The sequence below is a fragment of the Argentina silus genome (genome assembly GCF_951799395.1).
Source record: "Argentina silus genome assembly, chromosome: 20".
In the NCBI taxonomy this organism is placed as follows: Eukaryota; Metazoa; Chordata; class Actinopteri; order Argentiniformes; family Argentinidae; genus Argentina; species Argentina silus.
The window spans coordinates 7345239-7361291 of NC_139674.1; the positions used below are offsets into that span (position 1 = coordinate 7345239).

At 45.5% G+C, this 16053-nt stretch overlaps 1 protein-coding gene and 1 long non-coding RNA gene across 2 annotated transcripts in view; both read right to left on the reverse strand.

Moving 5' to 3' along the window:
* Positions 1-3817: 3817 nt before the first annotated feature.
* LOC310820415 lies at positions 3818-5450 on the reverse strand. Its single transcript, XR_014554812.1, has 3 exons — positions 5313-5450; positions 5089-5195; positions 3818-4997 (listed from the first exon to the last, which is right to left on the reverse strand). It is a non-coding gene; the product is annotated as an uncharacterized lncRNA (long non-coding RNA).
* A 1593-nt stretch (positions 5451-7043) lies between these two features.
* Positions 7044-16053, reverse strand: part of LOC310820578 (fatty acyl-CoA reductase 1) — a 21879-nt gene continuing 12869 nt past the window's right edge. Inside the window, exons 2-11 of the mRNA XM_083692282.1 lie at positions 15918-16053; positions 12872-13051; positions 12372-12549; positions 10788-10832; positions 10488-10606; positions 9830-9897; positions 8331-8502; positions 7913-8042; positions 7582-7709; positions 7044-7329 (exon numbers count right to left, since the gene is read on the reverse strand). The exon at positions 15918-16053 is cut by the window's right edge and continues 40 nt beyond it. Coding sequence (XP_083548408.1) covers positions 7167-7329; positions 7582-7709; positions 7913-8042; positions 8331-8502; positions 9830-9897; positions 10488-10606; positions 10788-10832; positions 12372-12549; positions 12872-13051; positions 15918-16053 — 1319 coding nt within the window. The 3' untranslated portion in view covers positions 7044-7166. The remainder of the gene's footprint in view (positions 7330-7581; positions 7710-7912; positions 8043-8330; positions 8503-9829; positions 9898-10487; positions 10607-10787; positions 10833-12371; positions 12550-12871; positions 13052-15917) is intronic.

Consider the following 16053-nt stretch of genomic DNA (forward strand, 5'->3'; position numbering starts at 1 on the left):
TGTTTGGCTTTATCCATTAACAACAGAAACCAGTCCACAGCAAATCTATGTTTTTATTTAGCCATAAACCTCTTTCAAGAGATGATACACTTATGATAACAGCACACACTCCTTATCAAACGATGGTATTGAATTATGAATCTCCACCTGAATAGAGAAGCATCTGATAACATTGAGAAAAGGGAAAGAGGAAGGTTTGATCAGATAAGGGATAATGCATTTGTATGCATAGAAATCAGCAGCTTCATTTCTGAACCAGATCTGCTCATTGAGGACAGCGTCACGTGCAATAGCCTGTTAATTAGTAATAAGGAAAGTGGTCATGAGAAAGGATGTCCTTTGGAAAAGTTATTTCAGGAAAGATGTATTAAGTGTTTGCACCTGTGTGTTCAATAGAGGATGAAACACCAAAAACAAAGCTAATTAGTTATTTATTTCAATGTCTTCCTTTGGAAAAAACAGGTGCAAAAAGCAAACACTTAGTAAATCTGTCCCTGCATGCATGAGTGCCTTCTGAAACAAAAAAGGCTAGATGACACCACTTTTGCTACTCTATGGATGGATGTCTCAATGGCTCTTAATTTGCCATCAAAGGTCATTGGAAGTGTTCAAAAGCAAACACTCTTTTGCCATTGTTACAAACCAGCCCATCATTACCATTAACACGACTACAGCCTCACCTGCCTGGGGGATATAAAGGCTAACGATGGCTGTCTGTGTGTGTACGGTATGCTGTAAAACATTTTTGACAAAGACTATTGTCACACCTCAGCATGTGGATTCAACGCCTCTGTGTGGAACCTAGATTCTCCTCAGCAGGTCATATGGGAGTTCATGTGGGGTGCGTGTCTAAATAAACATGAGCCTTAGATTTGATTCATGGTCCATATTTTCCCCCTATTCGTAGCGATGGTACAGGCTCCTACAGGTAAAGCTATTGTATATGATGATAGCACAGAGATATACTTATTTTCTTTTAGTTTATTAAAGGTTTGACAAGGAGACTTAAATGACGTTTTTTTGTTTTCAGAGGATCAGAGGGTGGCTGGACATAAGCAAAATGAGGAGAAAAGAGAATGAAATGACATCATAGCACAACAAGTCACACGTTTTGCAGTTCAACACACAGCACTTAGGTAGAGCTTATCTTTACCCACAGTGCACTGCTTTCAGTATGTATCATACAGCAAAGACAGCACTTTGTTGTCAACAGGACAGACACGCAAGACCAAACTTCACAAGTAGGACGTTATGTTGGCCCTCACCCTGTGAAGACCACTGGCGATGTTACTTCATCATAATGGGTAAATAACATTTACTGTGTTGGATGTGTCACTGGTTCATGGTCCCTTTCTGAAGTAAGGAAAAAGGACAGTCACCATGGTTGCACACCAATACAAGCTTTTGCATACAAACATTTAGTATTTCCCTTGTTTTTCTCTCTCCCTTGAAGGCTTGCTCTTTTAGACATCCATGATTCTGTCAAGTATACTGTACATACAGTGCTGCTTGAAAAGTATGTGAACCCCTTGTGCAATTATAGATTTTTTTAGCACTTACCATGAAATCTTTTTATTTAATCAGAACCAGTCTTTTTTATCTGACATGACAGGTTTATATTTACCAATTCAATGTGTTGGTTTAGAGGAAATCATGCGTGTAGTAGAAAAACTAATTTATAAAGAAATTAGTGCAGGTGCAAAAATAAGTGAACCCCAAGTTGCATTGGTTAAATCAAGTAGAATCGAAATTGCATTCATGGGAGGGTTGCTAGGAAGAATACTCTGCTGTCAAAAAAATAACCAAACTGCCCGTCTTAACTTTGCCACCTGGACAAGCCTGAAGGTTTCTGGAAGTCCATTCTCTGGACAGATGAGTCCAAAACTGAACTTTTTGGTCACAATCAGTCAAGCATGGTGGTGGGAATGTCAAGATCTGGGGCTGCTTTTCCTCCTCTGGACCTGGAAGACTCCACTAATGTCAAGCCATCAGTCAAGGAGCTAAAGCTGGGCTGAAAATGGGTCTTCCAACAAGACAACGACCCAAAGCATTCAAGAAAATCTACCAAAGAATGGCTCAGGAGAAAGAAGATTTGTGTTTTGGATTGGCCAAGTCAAAGTTCTGACCTAAATCCAATCGAGAATCTGTGGCAGGACCTGAAGCGGGCAGTTCATGCCAGACACCCCTCAAACCTCACTCAATTGAGTTCTGTAAGGAGGAGTGGGCAAAAATCCCTCAAAACAGATGTCAGAGACTGATTCGTGGCTATACGAGATGTTTACTCCAAGTTATCGCTGCTAATGAAGGTGCCACATGCTATTGACTGAAGAGGTTCACATATTTTTGCACACATGAAATCAGAATTTTTGTTAAATAAACCACTTTAGTTAAATAAACAATAAAAATATATCATATTTTTTTGTTTGTGTAATTTATTTGGAATGTCTTTATTACGAATTGGGGTTTAGATAAAGATTTTATAAGTTCATTTTAAGATTTTATGAAAAAAATAGTGACCATCCCTGTAGGGTTCACAAACTTTCAAGCAGCACCGTAGATTTTTCATCTCTTTATAAAAGAAAGTGGACTACTGTTGCTAGATTCTATAGGAAGCTCTGTGGTAGAACCAGGCTCCCGTGAACACACCAACTCCTGCAGACTCAACCCTCAGGAATAGCACTCTCTTTTTGGTAGTCTATATAAGAATAATATATAACCTCAAATATTTACAAATCTTCCAAACTCAGTTGTTTGCGTATTTATATATAATACACTGTCTACCACTTACATAAGACTAGCCTTAGTTTGACGCAATTATTTATAAAGATGAAAAAGTAGTAAACTTAGTTTCAGTATAAACTGCTGTACAAACAGGCAAAAAGTGGATGAACATTAAAACAAACAAGGAGTCCAATGCTGTATGTTAAAAACATACTGATATATCAACAGTGATAGTAGCTTATTACAAGACCATCAACAGTCAGAATTGTAGTAACCAACAACAGGAGATATTTGTAGTAGTACAGTAGCTGTCTCCAGATGTCAAGATTTAGTGCTAACAACACTGAGTGTTGACTCAAATGTCTCTTAGGTGGCCTTGCAAAAGAGTACAGCCTGTCAATATTTCTGTGTCATCGCAGGTAGGCAGTACATACAATACAAGGCAAAAAACACACAAATGTTCAAATTACCCACGTTTTTTTTAAAAGAGAGGCCATGGATATCTCATGATTCACATGTTAAAAGATTCAGGTACGGAATCTGTCCTTCAGTGAAGCACTGACAAGTATTTCAAGTATGCTAAAAATCATCACAATTTTCAAGGCAATGTATTTGAGTAGTAAATAGGGTGTAGCTTCTTTCACATCAAAGGCTTTTACTTTGATGGATGACCTAAAGGTCACTAGGTCAGTAAGTCAAATTAGGGCTAGAGTGTAGCTTCTTTCACATCAATGCTTTTTTAATATGATGGCACATATAGGTCAATAGGTCAATCATCACGGTCAAACACATTCAGCAGATGCAACTTTGGAATGGATGCGTGTGTGTGTGTGTGTGTGTGTAACAGGACTGGCACGTTCTCCTGCTCAATGGGTGATTGTAGAAAGGGCTTAATGTGTTTATGATGGGTGTTAACTTTTTTTAATGAGGTTCAGTGTCATAAGACACTTCTCACAGCTGTCACAACGGCACAGCAAACGTACGTTTGACCTCCTGGGGTCATTCAATTACCACATAAGCCTAAACCATACACAGAGATGATGTAACTTTCGAAAAAATACTAAAGTTACAACTCACTCTTACAATGCCTCTCAAGTATTGCCAAGGACTGATAACCCTTTCAGGTGTGTGAGGTAAGTTACATAGCTTTTTATATATATATATATATGTGGCATAAGTGTGGCATTTTAACAAAACATCCGATCAGGTGTTTAAAACTTACATAAATGCACATCTCAAAGGCAAAGCGGAAGCTGATAATATTGTAAAGCTGTTGGAAGCTGATAATATTGTACACAATAAAATCAAGCGCTTTTCTAGCAAGTTATTTTTGAATTCTCTTTGGAGTAAACTCACACAATGTTCTAACCCTCAACAATCTGAAATAGTAGCCGATCCCTAAAGATTTTTGTAATTATTATTTTTGGGCAATAAAATTGTCACATATTTTTGGTTTTCTCTCTCTCTCTCTCTCTCTCTCCTTCTCTCTCTCTCTCTCTCTCTCTCTCTACCCCGACCCCTGTACACACATACACAAAATGGTGATTATTATTGTTTATTTCATTTATTTTTTGATGCTTACAAAAGGATAGTTAAATTTATACATACGTATACAAGATAGACAACCGCAGAGCTCTTGCACTCCCTCATACAGAGGATGTGAGGTGTCTGAAGGTTCAACAGGTCCGACTGCAAGCGTGGCCGAATCTGTAATTAATGCACCATATTGAGTCATTAGGAAACTGAAAAGCTCCACACCTCTACTTGTGACTGAAAAACTATCGACTATGACCGGTTGGGCTAATGACACACAAACACAATTGTGTAAAAATAATTTCGCAATCCTTTTGAACAGACTCTCAATCTATCTGTTCGGAGGGGTGTTTAGTGCCACTTGACAAACTTTCACAATCACCCACTAGACAAAGCAGCTAACCTGGTCTGGCAGTGTGAGGGGTATGGTTAAATACAATAGATCTCCATCAATATCACTGGATGCGGGAAAATCGGCTAGACCTCCGTCACGACAGACTCGATTCTCGCTCTGTTCTGGAAAAACCCAAACCGGATCACAACCTGCTGGATGATTGGCACCGCTATGGAAATGAAATTCACGCCTCGCGACCGTTTGTCCTGTAGGTGAACGTGTACAAGAATGTCTTGACACCAAGGGATGCTGAAAGTTGCAGCCTGAGCACTCTTATCAACTTGATAGAGAGTAGAGAATTGAGGAATTGCGCTGTTACGTGACGTACAACTTCTTCAGTACCTTCTTGCTGTAAAGGCATGACAGAAAGATAATATTAATAATAATAATCATAACCTTTTCATATTCATATCAAATCATTCTCAGGCCTTAATAATTACCCTTTGACAATATCTTTGTCCCCACATCTGATTTTCCCGTTGACTGGGATCGAGCAAGGCCTTGCTGTATAACTCCAGACACTGTGTACACATGCAATCGGAAGTATCTGAAAAATATAAATATTGAATTATTGAATTATTGAAAAAATGTATATGGCTTGAATAATCAAATCAATATATAATATAAATATAATCAAATATAATATAAATATATACATATATACCCACTGTAAGTTGCTTGAAAAGATCAATAAGTTCTCCATGGAAGAATCCGGCATCTGAGGGCTTGCAGTACACTTCGCAACTGTTGATGGTGTTGGAGTAAGTGTTGGAGAACGATACGGAGATCCCGGTGATGCCAGCATCATTTCTTCCCCCACCACAGTCTTCTCTACTTTTTTTCTCCTCTTCCTCCTCCTCCTCCTCTTCCACCACCTCTACCTCCTCCTCCTCCTCTTCCACCACCTCTACCTCCTCCTCCTCCTCTTCCACCACCTCTACCTCCTCCTCCTCCCCCGCAACCCCCGTCTTCACCTCTTTTGGCTGTTCCTCATCACTGTTCCGACATATATATATGTTGTTAATATATCACACCACCATCATCACCACATTCAGGTCACACATCTTCTTCTTCTACTTCTTGTTGTTCCTCTTCTTCTTCTACACTCAAGAGGGCTCGGGGATCACAGCTGTAACCGCTTTCCTCGTGGATGTTGTGACTCTCCATAGAACTATGACCGGGACTGTCCCAATCGTTAGTTACACCATGTCGCAGAGGGCTCTCATCCCCCGAATGTATAGGTGACACATTAACACGGGGTGTCAAATTAACACAGGTAGATGACATCGGTGTAGTAGCGTTTGATAATGTAACAATCCCTTCCTCCTCAGCGTCTTCACCAGTTACTCCCCGGTACCGTTCGGGTACGTACAGCAGGTCTTGAATGGACTTAGCGCAGGCCGTGTCATCGAGTAGAAAATCATCGGATGAAGCGACTTGATAATCTTGCGCTACTTCTGCAGGCATGCGACTCTTGGGAAAACGACCTCTCTGTAAATTAGTCCTGTTACGCTGTGTATAATAGTCTGATTAAGTTAGCCTTTCACGAGGTAGCAGAAAACGACTCCATTATAAGTTCTAGGCTGTGAGTTCTTATCATACTGCTAGACTTGATACAAGACTTGCTCTGACAGGCCTCTATTTAAAAAAAAAATAAGAAAAAAAGTTAACACCCAGATAATGAAGACATGCCCCTTGGAACAGATTGAATGACCCCAGGGGGTCCAACTTACGTTTGCTGTGCTGTTGTGACAGCTGTGAGAAGTTGTGGGTGTCTTATGACACTGAACCTCATTAAAAAAAGTCATAAACACATTAGCGCCTTTCACCCATTGAGCGGGAGCACGTGGCAGTCCTGTTACACACGCGCACGCGCACGCGCACGTGCACGCACACACGCACACACACGCATACATTCCAAAGTTGCATCTGCTGAATGTGTTTGACTGTGACCTATTGATCATGATCAATCAAGATACATCCTTCTTGGCAATAGAAAAACAAAACGGTGGGAAGTTGGCTGGGAACAACACAAAACACACACACACACACACACACACACACACACACACACACACACACACACACACACACACACACACACACACACACACACACACACACACTTTGACTAGTTACCTTTTGGTCATCCATCAAAATAAAAGCCTTTGATGTGAAAGAAGCTACACCCTATTTACTACTTATTTGGACAAGAGAGGACGGGAAAAGTGGGCGAAAATGCGCGGAGGGTACACAATGGGATTATTGTTGCATATATAATTGGTTGCTTTTAAGAAAAAGCAGTATTTATAAAAGGAATATCAACACTTTTGATGTGGAGACCTTTGAGCTAAACAAATACATTTCGTAGCTAACACACCTCTTTTCCCCACTCAGACACTTTCCATAGCCCCCTTCCCTCTCCCTTAGGCTGCCCCTATCATCCAGGGAATCCCCAGTTCCCTTGGCTGGGAGCGGACTTGTTGACTTGTCTATTGTTGAGGATGTGGATGGACGGTCAGTTGTTCAGAGTGCTGGAGGCCCTGAAGTAGGATAGGAACTTGAAGCAGAGGCTCACCACAAAGTACCAGATGTTTCGAGCCATCTGGGAGCGGGCAATAAACACACGCCAGATGAAGACCAGCAGGACGGTGTTGAAGGTGTAGCGGATGTTCCTCAGCCTGAGAGAGAGGTAGGGAGGGAAAGAGGGTGGGAGGGAGAGAGAGAGGGGGAGGGAGAGAGGGAGGGAGGGAGGGAGAGAGGGAGGGAGAAAGGGAGAGAGCGAGGGAGGAAGGGAGATATACTGTAAATGTATACACAGTGCCACCTTTTCCCAGAGCATATGTTTAGACAAGAACTTAATAAGTGTTTTCCCTCTCTTCTATGTTTTACATCTTCAAACGTTTACACAGGTGGTCATACTCTCTACTTACTTCCTCAGGTGTTGCCTGGCAGCAGGAATCTCCGACATGTCTTCATTCAGGACGTACTTCTTGGTGCCGATGCAGTAGTTCTCAATGTACTCTGGCCAGTTCAGCTGACGTACATCAAAGTTGAATGTCTGCCAGAGACAAAGACTTGTTATGAGGAGGACGTTGATGTCTGGTATAGTTATATAGCATAGACATAGCTATCATAATAGCATTGGTGCTATAAATTACCCTCAGTGTATCGAAAAGCCACCTCCCAAACTGTAGGGGGAGAAATGGCATTGTGAGTGGTTTTGACAGTTGAGGGCTGATGGGTGATGGATGGTGGGCCTACCTTCTTGTCCTCCGGGCTGAGCTGGCTCATCAGCATGCTCATGTTATCTGAGTTCCACTCCCAGTCCTGGCTACTGAAGTACTCCAGCAGGCCTATGGCCTTGTGCAGCCGGTTGAAGATACGCATCATCCTACACAGAGAGAAAGAGAGGGAGACAGAGACCGTTCCCCTTAATTATTGATATTGATATATAGATATTGACCTTGACTTGCTTTTTGGGGGTAAATTTTAGTTCATATTGTTTGTATTGTATGTAATGGTTATATTGTTTACTATTGTTCTTGTTGTAAAAAGCGCTATAAAAATACATTTGATTGATATCTAGATATTCTATTCCCCATCAAGACATAGTGTAGTGAATGGGCCTGCTACTACAGCGACTACAGCTGGGTTCATGTTGTAGGCCGTCAGGTCTTACTGGGGCTTCTGTCCAGACAGGCGTAGGACCAGGTCGTAGAGGAGGGCAGGAAACTTATGACTGACCAGGATCCAGTACTGGTTGAGCAGGTAGTTGGAGGTGATGTTGGCGTTGGGCCTCCGGAAGGCCTGCTCCAGGGGGTTCCTCTTGAAGCTGGACATCACATGGTGCTCTTCAAGGGGTTAGAGGTCACATAACATTTGGATTTGATTGATGGGAATTTTTATTTGGTATATCATTGTCAATGCAATAACACTGAACAATCTAAACTCATGAAAAGATTTCTTCATGAATTCCTTGCAATTCCTTGCAATTTGCTCCTCCTCCTCCTCCCCCCCTCTTCTCCCCTCCTCCCTCCTCCTCCTCCTCCCCCTCCTCCTCCTCCTCCCCCTAATCTTCCCCCCCCCTCCCACCTCCACCTCCTCCTTGTCCTCCTGGGAGATGACATCACACTGATCTCATACAGTAGGTTGCCACGGTAACAGGCAGCAGCCCAGTTGATCAGATCCAAGGTGACAACCAGATATGCCCTCCTTCCACACGGCAGGCCCATTCACAGGTTGACAGTGCCAGGATTAAACAGGACTAAACAGAACTAAACAGGACTAACCTTCAGCCTCCAAACCCAAGGACAGTTGGCCATGTCATCCCCCTCCACCCCGTCCATGTTTGTTTTGACCTCCACTGCCCCCCCCCCCCCCCCCGCTTCACCATTTTATTAGCCTGATTCCATGCTCCTATGTGGGCCGCTGAGATTAGCCAGTGTAGCTCTATCCCTGTTTCATAACCGTGAGCCAGTGATGAGCTCTAATCCTACGGCGAGCCATCTGGTGGCAATTTCCAGGGTGAAAGGCGTCCCTCTCGTTGCCCCGTGGCGATTAATCTGAGCCTGCTTGACGCCAGCATCCCTCTCATTTCAGTTGCCTTGACCACCGCTGGGATATAGATGATATAGACATTACCTGCAGGTGCCAGCGTGACCAAAAGGCTGTTGGGAAGCACGTGGAGGTTTACAACCTCGATCATCGACTTCACTTTCTCCTCACAAGTTACATCCACAATTCAAGCAAACAGAACAATTCCATATTCATCCTCAAAGGAGTATTTTTTGCCACACTTCAGTCACAAATAGCAACAGAACTATTACTGCGCGGACCAGCAGTGTGAGACGTTCATCCCATACATTGCTTCTAAAGAGAGAATCAGCTGAGACTACAGTATTGAGGGATGTTCGAGCATTATCCTTCTCATTAAACCTCCCCTTTTGATGGTTCAGATCTGTCCAGCAGGTGGCAGTCACTCGTCACCGCAAATTCCCACACGCAGCAACCAATCAGGAGACAGTGCTGTATCATAAAGGCATGCCAACATGAAAGGCGTCCCAATTTTGAACTTATTGACTTGTAATGACAAAGACCACCCTACAATACCAACGGACACTGCAGACACGCGGTAACTGTAAGTAACAATACAGATACATAGACACGCTGAAGGCCTACCTATCTCCCCCCAATGGAAGGGGTTAATGCCCCCTGTCGTACAGTTGTAGACCATCGCTGACTTGGGTCTGCAAAGGAAGGAGAGAGACCAGGTCAGAGGGTCAAGGGTCAAAGGGAAGGTCCCCGAAAGACACAATTGTATAGCACAGTTACAGCATAGTGTGTGTGCGCTTCTGCAGTCTACAGTCTATTGTTTTGCTCTGTCACTGAGACACTGAGTGACAGCGTTTTAAGTGGATGTACCACACGTACGTATACCCATTCAGAAAAGCCTTTATGTTCCTTCTGGCGTTCTATTTTTGGCCGCTCCATATCTTTTGTTTGTTTTCGACAACATGGTTCCCCCAATTTGTTTTTGCTCCAATGACTACCCTGACAGGATGTGTTGGCTGACATGATGGTGACGCTATTACAGAGTGTGGTTTTGCATGGTGTGTGTCATGAAAGGAATACATGGCTGTCTGTTTCTCTGCAGGGGTGTGTGTGGAGGGAGTGTGTGTGTGTCAGAGGGGGGGGTGGGGGGGGGTCATGAGAGGGATACATGACTGTCTGTTTCTCTGCAGGGGTGTGTGTGTGTGTGGAGGGTCATGAAAGGGTTATATGTGGGCTGTCTGTTTTGGGTGGGTGCGATGGCGGTCCGCCCAGCGGGAGCGTTCACCTGTGCACTGCCGTGTACCAGCCGGCGGCCAGGGTCAGGTTGATGACCACATCCACGGGGATGAGGTCCGCCACGGCATCGTTGTTGGCTCTCATGGTGCGGAGGATGCCCTTGCCCGCCTGCGTAGGAGGAACATCGCCACAGGAAGTTACATCGCCATAGAAAGTGGAAAACTAAGATGTTTTATTCTCTTGATTGTGTTATTTAGACCAAATGATCTTCAAGTCATCTGCGTTTCGTTTGAACAGAACTTCTCCTGATGAGAATGCGTCTGATAGGCGTAGGTGCGAAGGTGCTTACGGCGATGAAGATTCCGCTCGGTCCGTTGAAGTTGTCGATCCAGCCCTGTGGTGTAAGAATAGGGAGGAACGTGTTAGTGAGTCTGACGTGAGATCAAAGCCAGCACTCAGTCAGTGGAGGCTGGTGCAGGTAGAAATCGGAGGATGGGCTCATTGTAATACATGGACTGGAATGAGGAATGGGTGTTTGATACCATTCATCATTCCGTTCCATGCATTACAATGAGCCCGCCCTCCGATTTCTACCTACACCAGCCTGTCCTGCTCTCCAAGTACTCCTTCAAGCGCTCCCACAACATTGGGGCAACGTCATTAAGTTACAAATAGCCTCCTTTACCAAATTGAGTCAGCGTTTCAGCGGTACGCTAGTACCTATGGAGTGTGAGAGGCAGGGAGGTTGACAATGTCGGCATCAATTAGACCCCATTGAATCTGGATGAGACCACTAGTAATTGACTGTCCTGCTTCGCTGTGTGTCTGTGGCCCATCTTTATACAGGGTCAGAAAGCATGCTCTGGTGCAGACAGACAGACAGACAGACAGACAGACAGACAGACAGACAGACACACGGACACTGAACATAGTGGTGTGTCTGTCGACTGCAGGCTCTGAGCCAGTCTGGTGAAAGGGGGGGGACCCCCCATTGGGGAGTTTGCCAGGCGACATTTTAGCACTTAGTGGAGTTTTGACATGGAGATTGAAGTAAATCTCATATACATAGACATACACATACACACACATACACACACACGCACACACGCACGCACACACACACACACACCCACCCTCCCCTCGCCTCGCTGCGCCTGCTGGCTCGAGCTGTCAGGCTGATAAACGGGTGAAGCGTGACTGAGGCGCTCTGCAGTGTCGCAGCCAGGACAGGCTAGCCCCAGCACTCCTCACAGACACCACAGGTCTGACTGGAGCGCTCCATGTTCACCCGCTGCTTCCCCGAAAAGTAATAAGGCACTAAGCCCTTATCATGGGTTTCTGTGATTCTATTTGCCAAACATTTCATGTTTTTTTGTCATTGTCAAATGGCTTTACAATGTTGATGGCTCTACCTGGCTTTGCCATGAGGGACATGTGGAAGTGGAAAAAAACATTGCTTTTCCTATTTCCCTATCCTTCACTATACGCAATGTTAGGCACTGGGTAATATTCAGCATGAATGACAAATACAGTTTGAATAGTTCCCTCTGCACTTAGGCTAAGTGAGACTTAGATGCTTAACTATAGATTCCCCATGTTGAGATGTTAGGAGCCCGCAGCGGACAGACGAAGCTGCTTAATCAGCAAAGTAGTGCAACTACACCCACTCAACTTTCAGAGTGGCCTTTCAGTGAACTTCCCCAGAAGCTTTTCACTGACCTTCTACGCGATTAAGAACCTTCATCGATGTGTTTCACGCACCGGGCAGGTGACTGAACTAATAACACCTGATAACACTCAGGCTAAGGTAGACACCAGAGGAGGTTGGAATGAGCAATGTTTGATACCGTTCCTAATCCCATTCCATGCATTACAATGGAGCCCGTCCTCCAATTTCTACCTCTACCAGCCTCCCCCCACGGAAGACACTCACGGGGAAAGGTTCCTGCCAGCTAGCTCCCACGATGGAGGGTCTTATAATGCCGATGTTGAGGGTCCCGCTGGCCTGCTGGACCACACACTCGGCCAACGCCTTGGTGTAGGTGTAGGTGTTGGGCCGGTCGCCGATCAGACGCGGCGTGATGTCACGGACGATGCTGTCCTCCATCCACCTGTATACGCAGGAACAGAGCAGGCACCCGTTGAGATTCACAGCGGACCAGACGACAACTGCATATCAATGTGCCGCGGCTGAGGCTCAGTTTAACACTCTCTCTAGAAAGCCGGGGAAATGATTTTCTCCCTGATGGCAGTGATTGTAGGTATAGATTAGTAGTCAATCAAAAACATCCTCTATGTCCCTGAGTGATAAAGAACCCTTCATCAACGACCGTTTCAATTCACTCCCTGAATGTGTGGAGTTCAAGTACAATTGACCCCAGCCGATGGTTGGAGAGAGAGAGAGACAGAGAGAGAGACATTCCCAGCACTCACTCCAGGGACTCAATGAGTTTCTTGGGTTCGACGGGCGGGGGGTAGATGACCTCGTCGATGTGCCTGCGGTTGCAATTTGCATAGGCGGTGGAGATGTGGATGAAGGCCTGGAGCTGCTGCATCTGCTGGGCCAGATTCAGGAGCTGCTGGGTGGCGATCACATTCAGCTGCAGGGCGTGTCTGACAGAGAGAGGAGATACACAACACAGCTACATTAGAGAGGGTGTGTGTGTGTGTGTGTGTGTGTGTTTGAGTGTGTGTGTGGATGTGGGTATGGTAAGATGCGGTGGGGGGGCTGGAGGATGCTGGAAGGTGGAGGTGGGGTGGTATTGGGAGTGAGTGAGTGTGTGTGTGTGTGTGTGTGTGTGTGTGTATGTGTGTGTGTGTGTGTGTGTGTGCGCGTGTGAGAGAGTGTGTGTGTGGGTTTGTTTAATAAGGAGAATTTGCGGACGAGGCATTCACGTGATTATCGCCACAGGAAGAGGAGTGAGAGATAACAGACATAATGCCGCACAGGGAAGAGGAGAGAGAGAGAGAGAGAGAGAGAGAGAGAGAGAGAGAGAGAGAGAGAGACAGAGAGAGAGAGAGAGAGAGAGAGAGAGAGAGAGAGAGAGAGAGAGAGAGAGAGCTCAGCACCTTTTGAGCTCAGCACACTATGCGGTTCCATTAGCATTCCAACCATAAGCATTTCTACTGTTTGCTCTTGACGCCAAGCAAAACACCATCAACCCTTCTGAAAAGCACACTACATACTGTATATCAATAACACACTTAGGAGGGATTGGGACAGCTCTGGCAACCATGACGGATTAATTAAAGGAGTCAACTTTGCCCAGGGGATGGACGATGATGAGAGAAGATGCTTCTTAGACACAGTCACGAAGTGTGGGTGCTGTGTGTGTGTGTGTGTGTGTGTGGATGTGTGTGTGTGTGTGTGTGTGTGTGTGTGTGTGTGTGTGTGTGTGTGTGTGTGTGTGTGAGTTAGTGCGTGTGTTAGGGCGGTGTGTGTGTCGCAGTGAATCCGGTTTGGCAGGGTCGGCCCGGTAATGATCCACTTTGGGAAGGCAGGCAGTCGTGACAGTTGCTGCAGGGCCAGACCACCTCATCCACCACCGTCTGGGAATGGTTCCAGTTCGGGAGAAACACCACTGTGACTATGGGGCCGCTTCTAACTGTGTCCCTTCCTGACTGCTCCAAGCCTCACACTTGTTATCCAACACACTTACAGTATGGTATCTTCATTAGGGTGCTAGCAGAGTTAGCCGCTAGTGTGGCTATATAGCAGATATCACTGCCTCAGCGCTAGCCTAGCCTTGCCTAGCTTAGCCTAGAGCCAAGTAGAATGGCAGGGCACAGCTGACGTGGCTAAGCAGCTATCTGAAGAGTCCCAGTGCTTAAACAGAAACACCGTCAACAGTCAATGCTCCAGTACTCTCTAACTACAGTAGGTTGTTTCCACAGAGGGTAATGTGTCTGAGACAAGAGAGAGAGGGAGAGAGGGGAGAGGGGAGAGGGGAGAGGGAGAGAAATAAAGAGAGAGAGAGAGAGGGAGAAAGAGATAGGCAGAGGAAGTGATGGAGAGATAGAAATTGAGATATGGGGGTTAGGCGGCGTGACGCGGTGAAAAAAAAGATAGAATGGGAGAGAGAGAGAGAGAGAGGGCATCTAACCGTCTTGCCCTAACTGAGCTGTCACTCATGGATATTATGTGTCCCGCCTCCCCACAGCCATCAGTAGCCCAATCTTGAAGGCTGCCCAACCCCTCTTGCATCCCAGAGGGATCTACCTCATTCCTGCAGACAGACAGAGACAGGCAGATTATGTCCTAATCCTACTGAAGTGAACATCTTCTCCCAGGAGGAGACATCACACAAGTCACTCTCGCCTCCTAAAGCCAGCTGCTGTCGCTAGGAGAGGGCGGACATGTTTTCTCTCAGCCTCCTTCCCACCTGGTGTGTTTATCTCTCTCTCTCTCCCTCCCGCCCCTCTCTCTCTCTCTCTCTCCCCCCTTCTCTCTCCCTCTTTCTCCTTCCCTGTGCATCCTTATGTCTATTATCAATCACTCCTCTTCCTGTGGTGATATATGTATGTATGTATATATATATATATATATATATATATATACCATATGTAAGACACACCGCCATGATGACAGAGCAGACCAATCACAACAATCGCCCTGCATCCGCCTCGGTCCCTCATCAACAACTGTCTTTCATCAAAAGCATCATTATATTTCGCCGCCACAACATATCGACGGGCTTCCTGTCTTCCGTAGGATTACAATTACAGCAGAATGGCAGGCAACGGCAGAACGTCTCGGTGTGTGATGACACCACATGGGACGTCGATTCCCTGAATAGCAATGAAGTAAAATGGTAAATTTAAGGAAAAATCTTCAAAGTCAAAATTCAAATGTTGTTGTATTCTGTAGGCAACATGTTTTGTCCTCAATGACAGCAATGTCTTGCATTTTTCGCCTTTCCTGTCTTTGTTCACTTCGTTCTCCTATGTTTCATGTATTGATTGTCACGACTCTGTTGGCCTGCCAAGCGTTCGCCGCAACAATGTATTGTTTGACAAAACGTTAAACAAATACAGTCGACGATGGAATCTCTGTGTGAATGCTTTCGCAACATCCTCATCCTCATCAGCTTCCCCTGTGGTCTACACCAGATAAAAAACCCCACTTCTGCACAACCCTGCAAACAGCACATCCTCTAGGAGGCCCTGCACAGCAGGACACTTCCTGGTACGTGGTGAGACAATGATGCCAGTAACGGTCTCTGAATTAATCACCCAAACAAAGCCTGGCACAGAGGAGGGGGGCAATATGGCGTCCATGCCGGCTGCATTCCTCTCAACCAGAGAACTCCACAGCAAGCTACCACCTTGCATATCAGTCAGGGGAGGCTGGTGGAGGTAGAAATCGGAGGACAGGCTCATTGTAATACATGGAATGGAATGAGGAATGTGATGAGGGGGGCTTCATGTGTGTGTGTGTGTGTGTGTGTGTGTGTGTGTGTGTGGGGGGGGGGGTTCTCACTTGAGGGGCTCGTCGAAGCGGATGGTGGCGGCGCAGTGGAAGACGATGTTGATGCAGGCGGTCAGCTTCTCCACATCCTCTGGGCTGATGGCCAGGCCAGGCTGCGTCAGCTCACTGCTGATGGGAAGGATCTTCT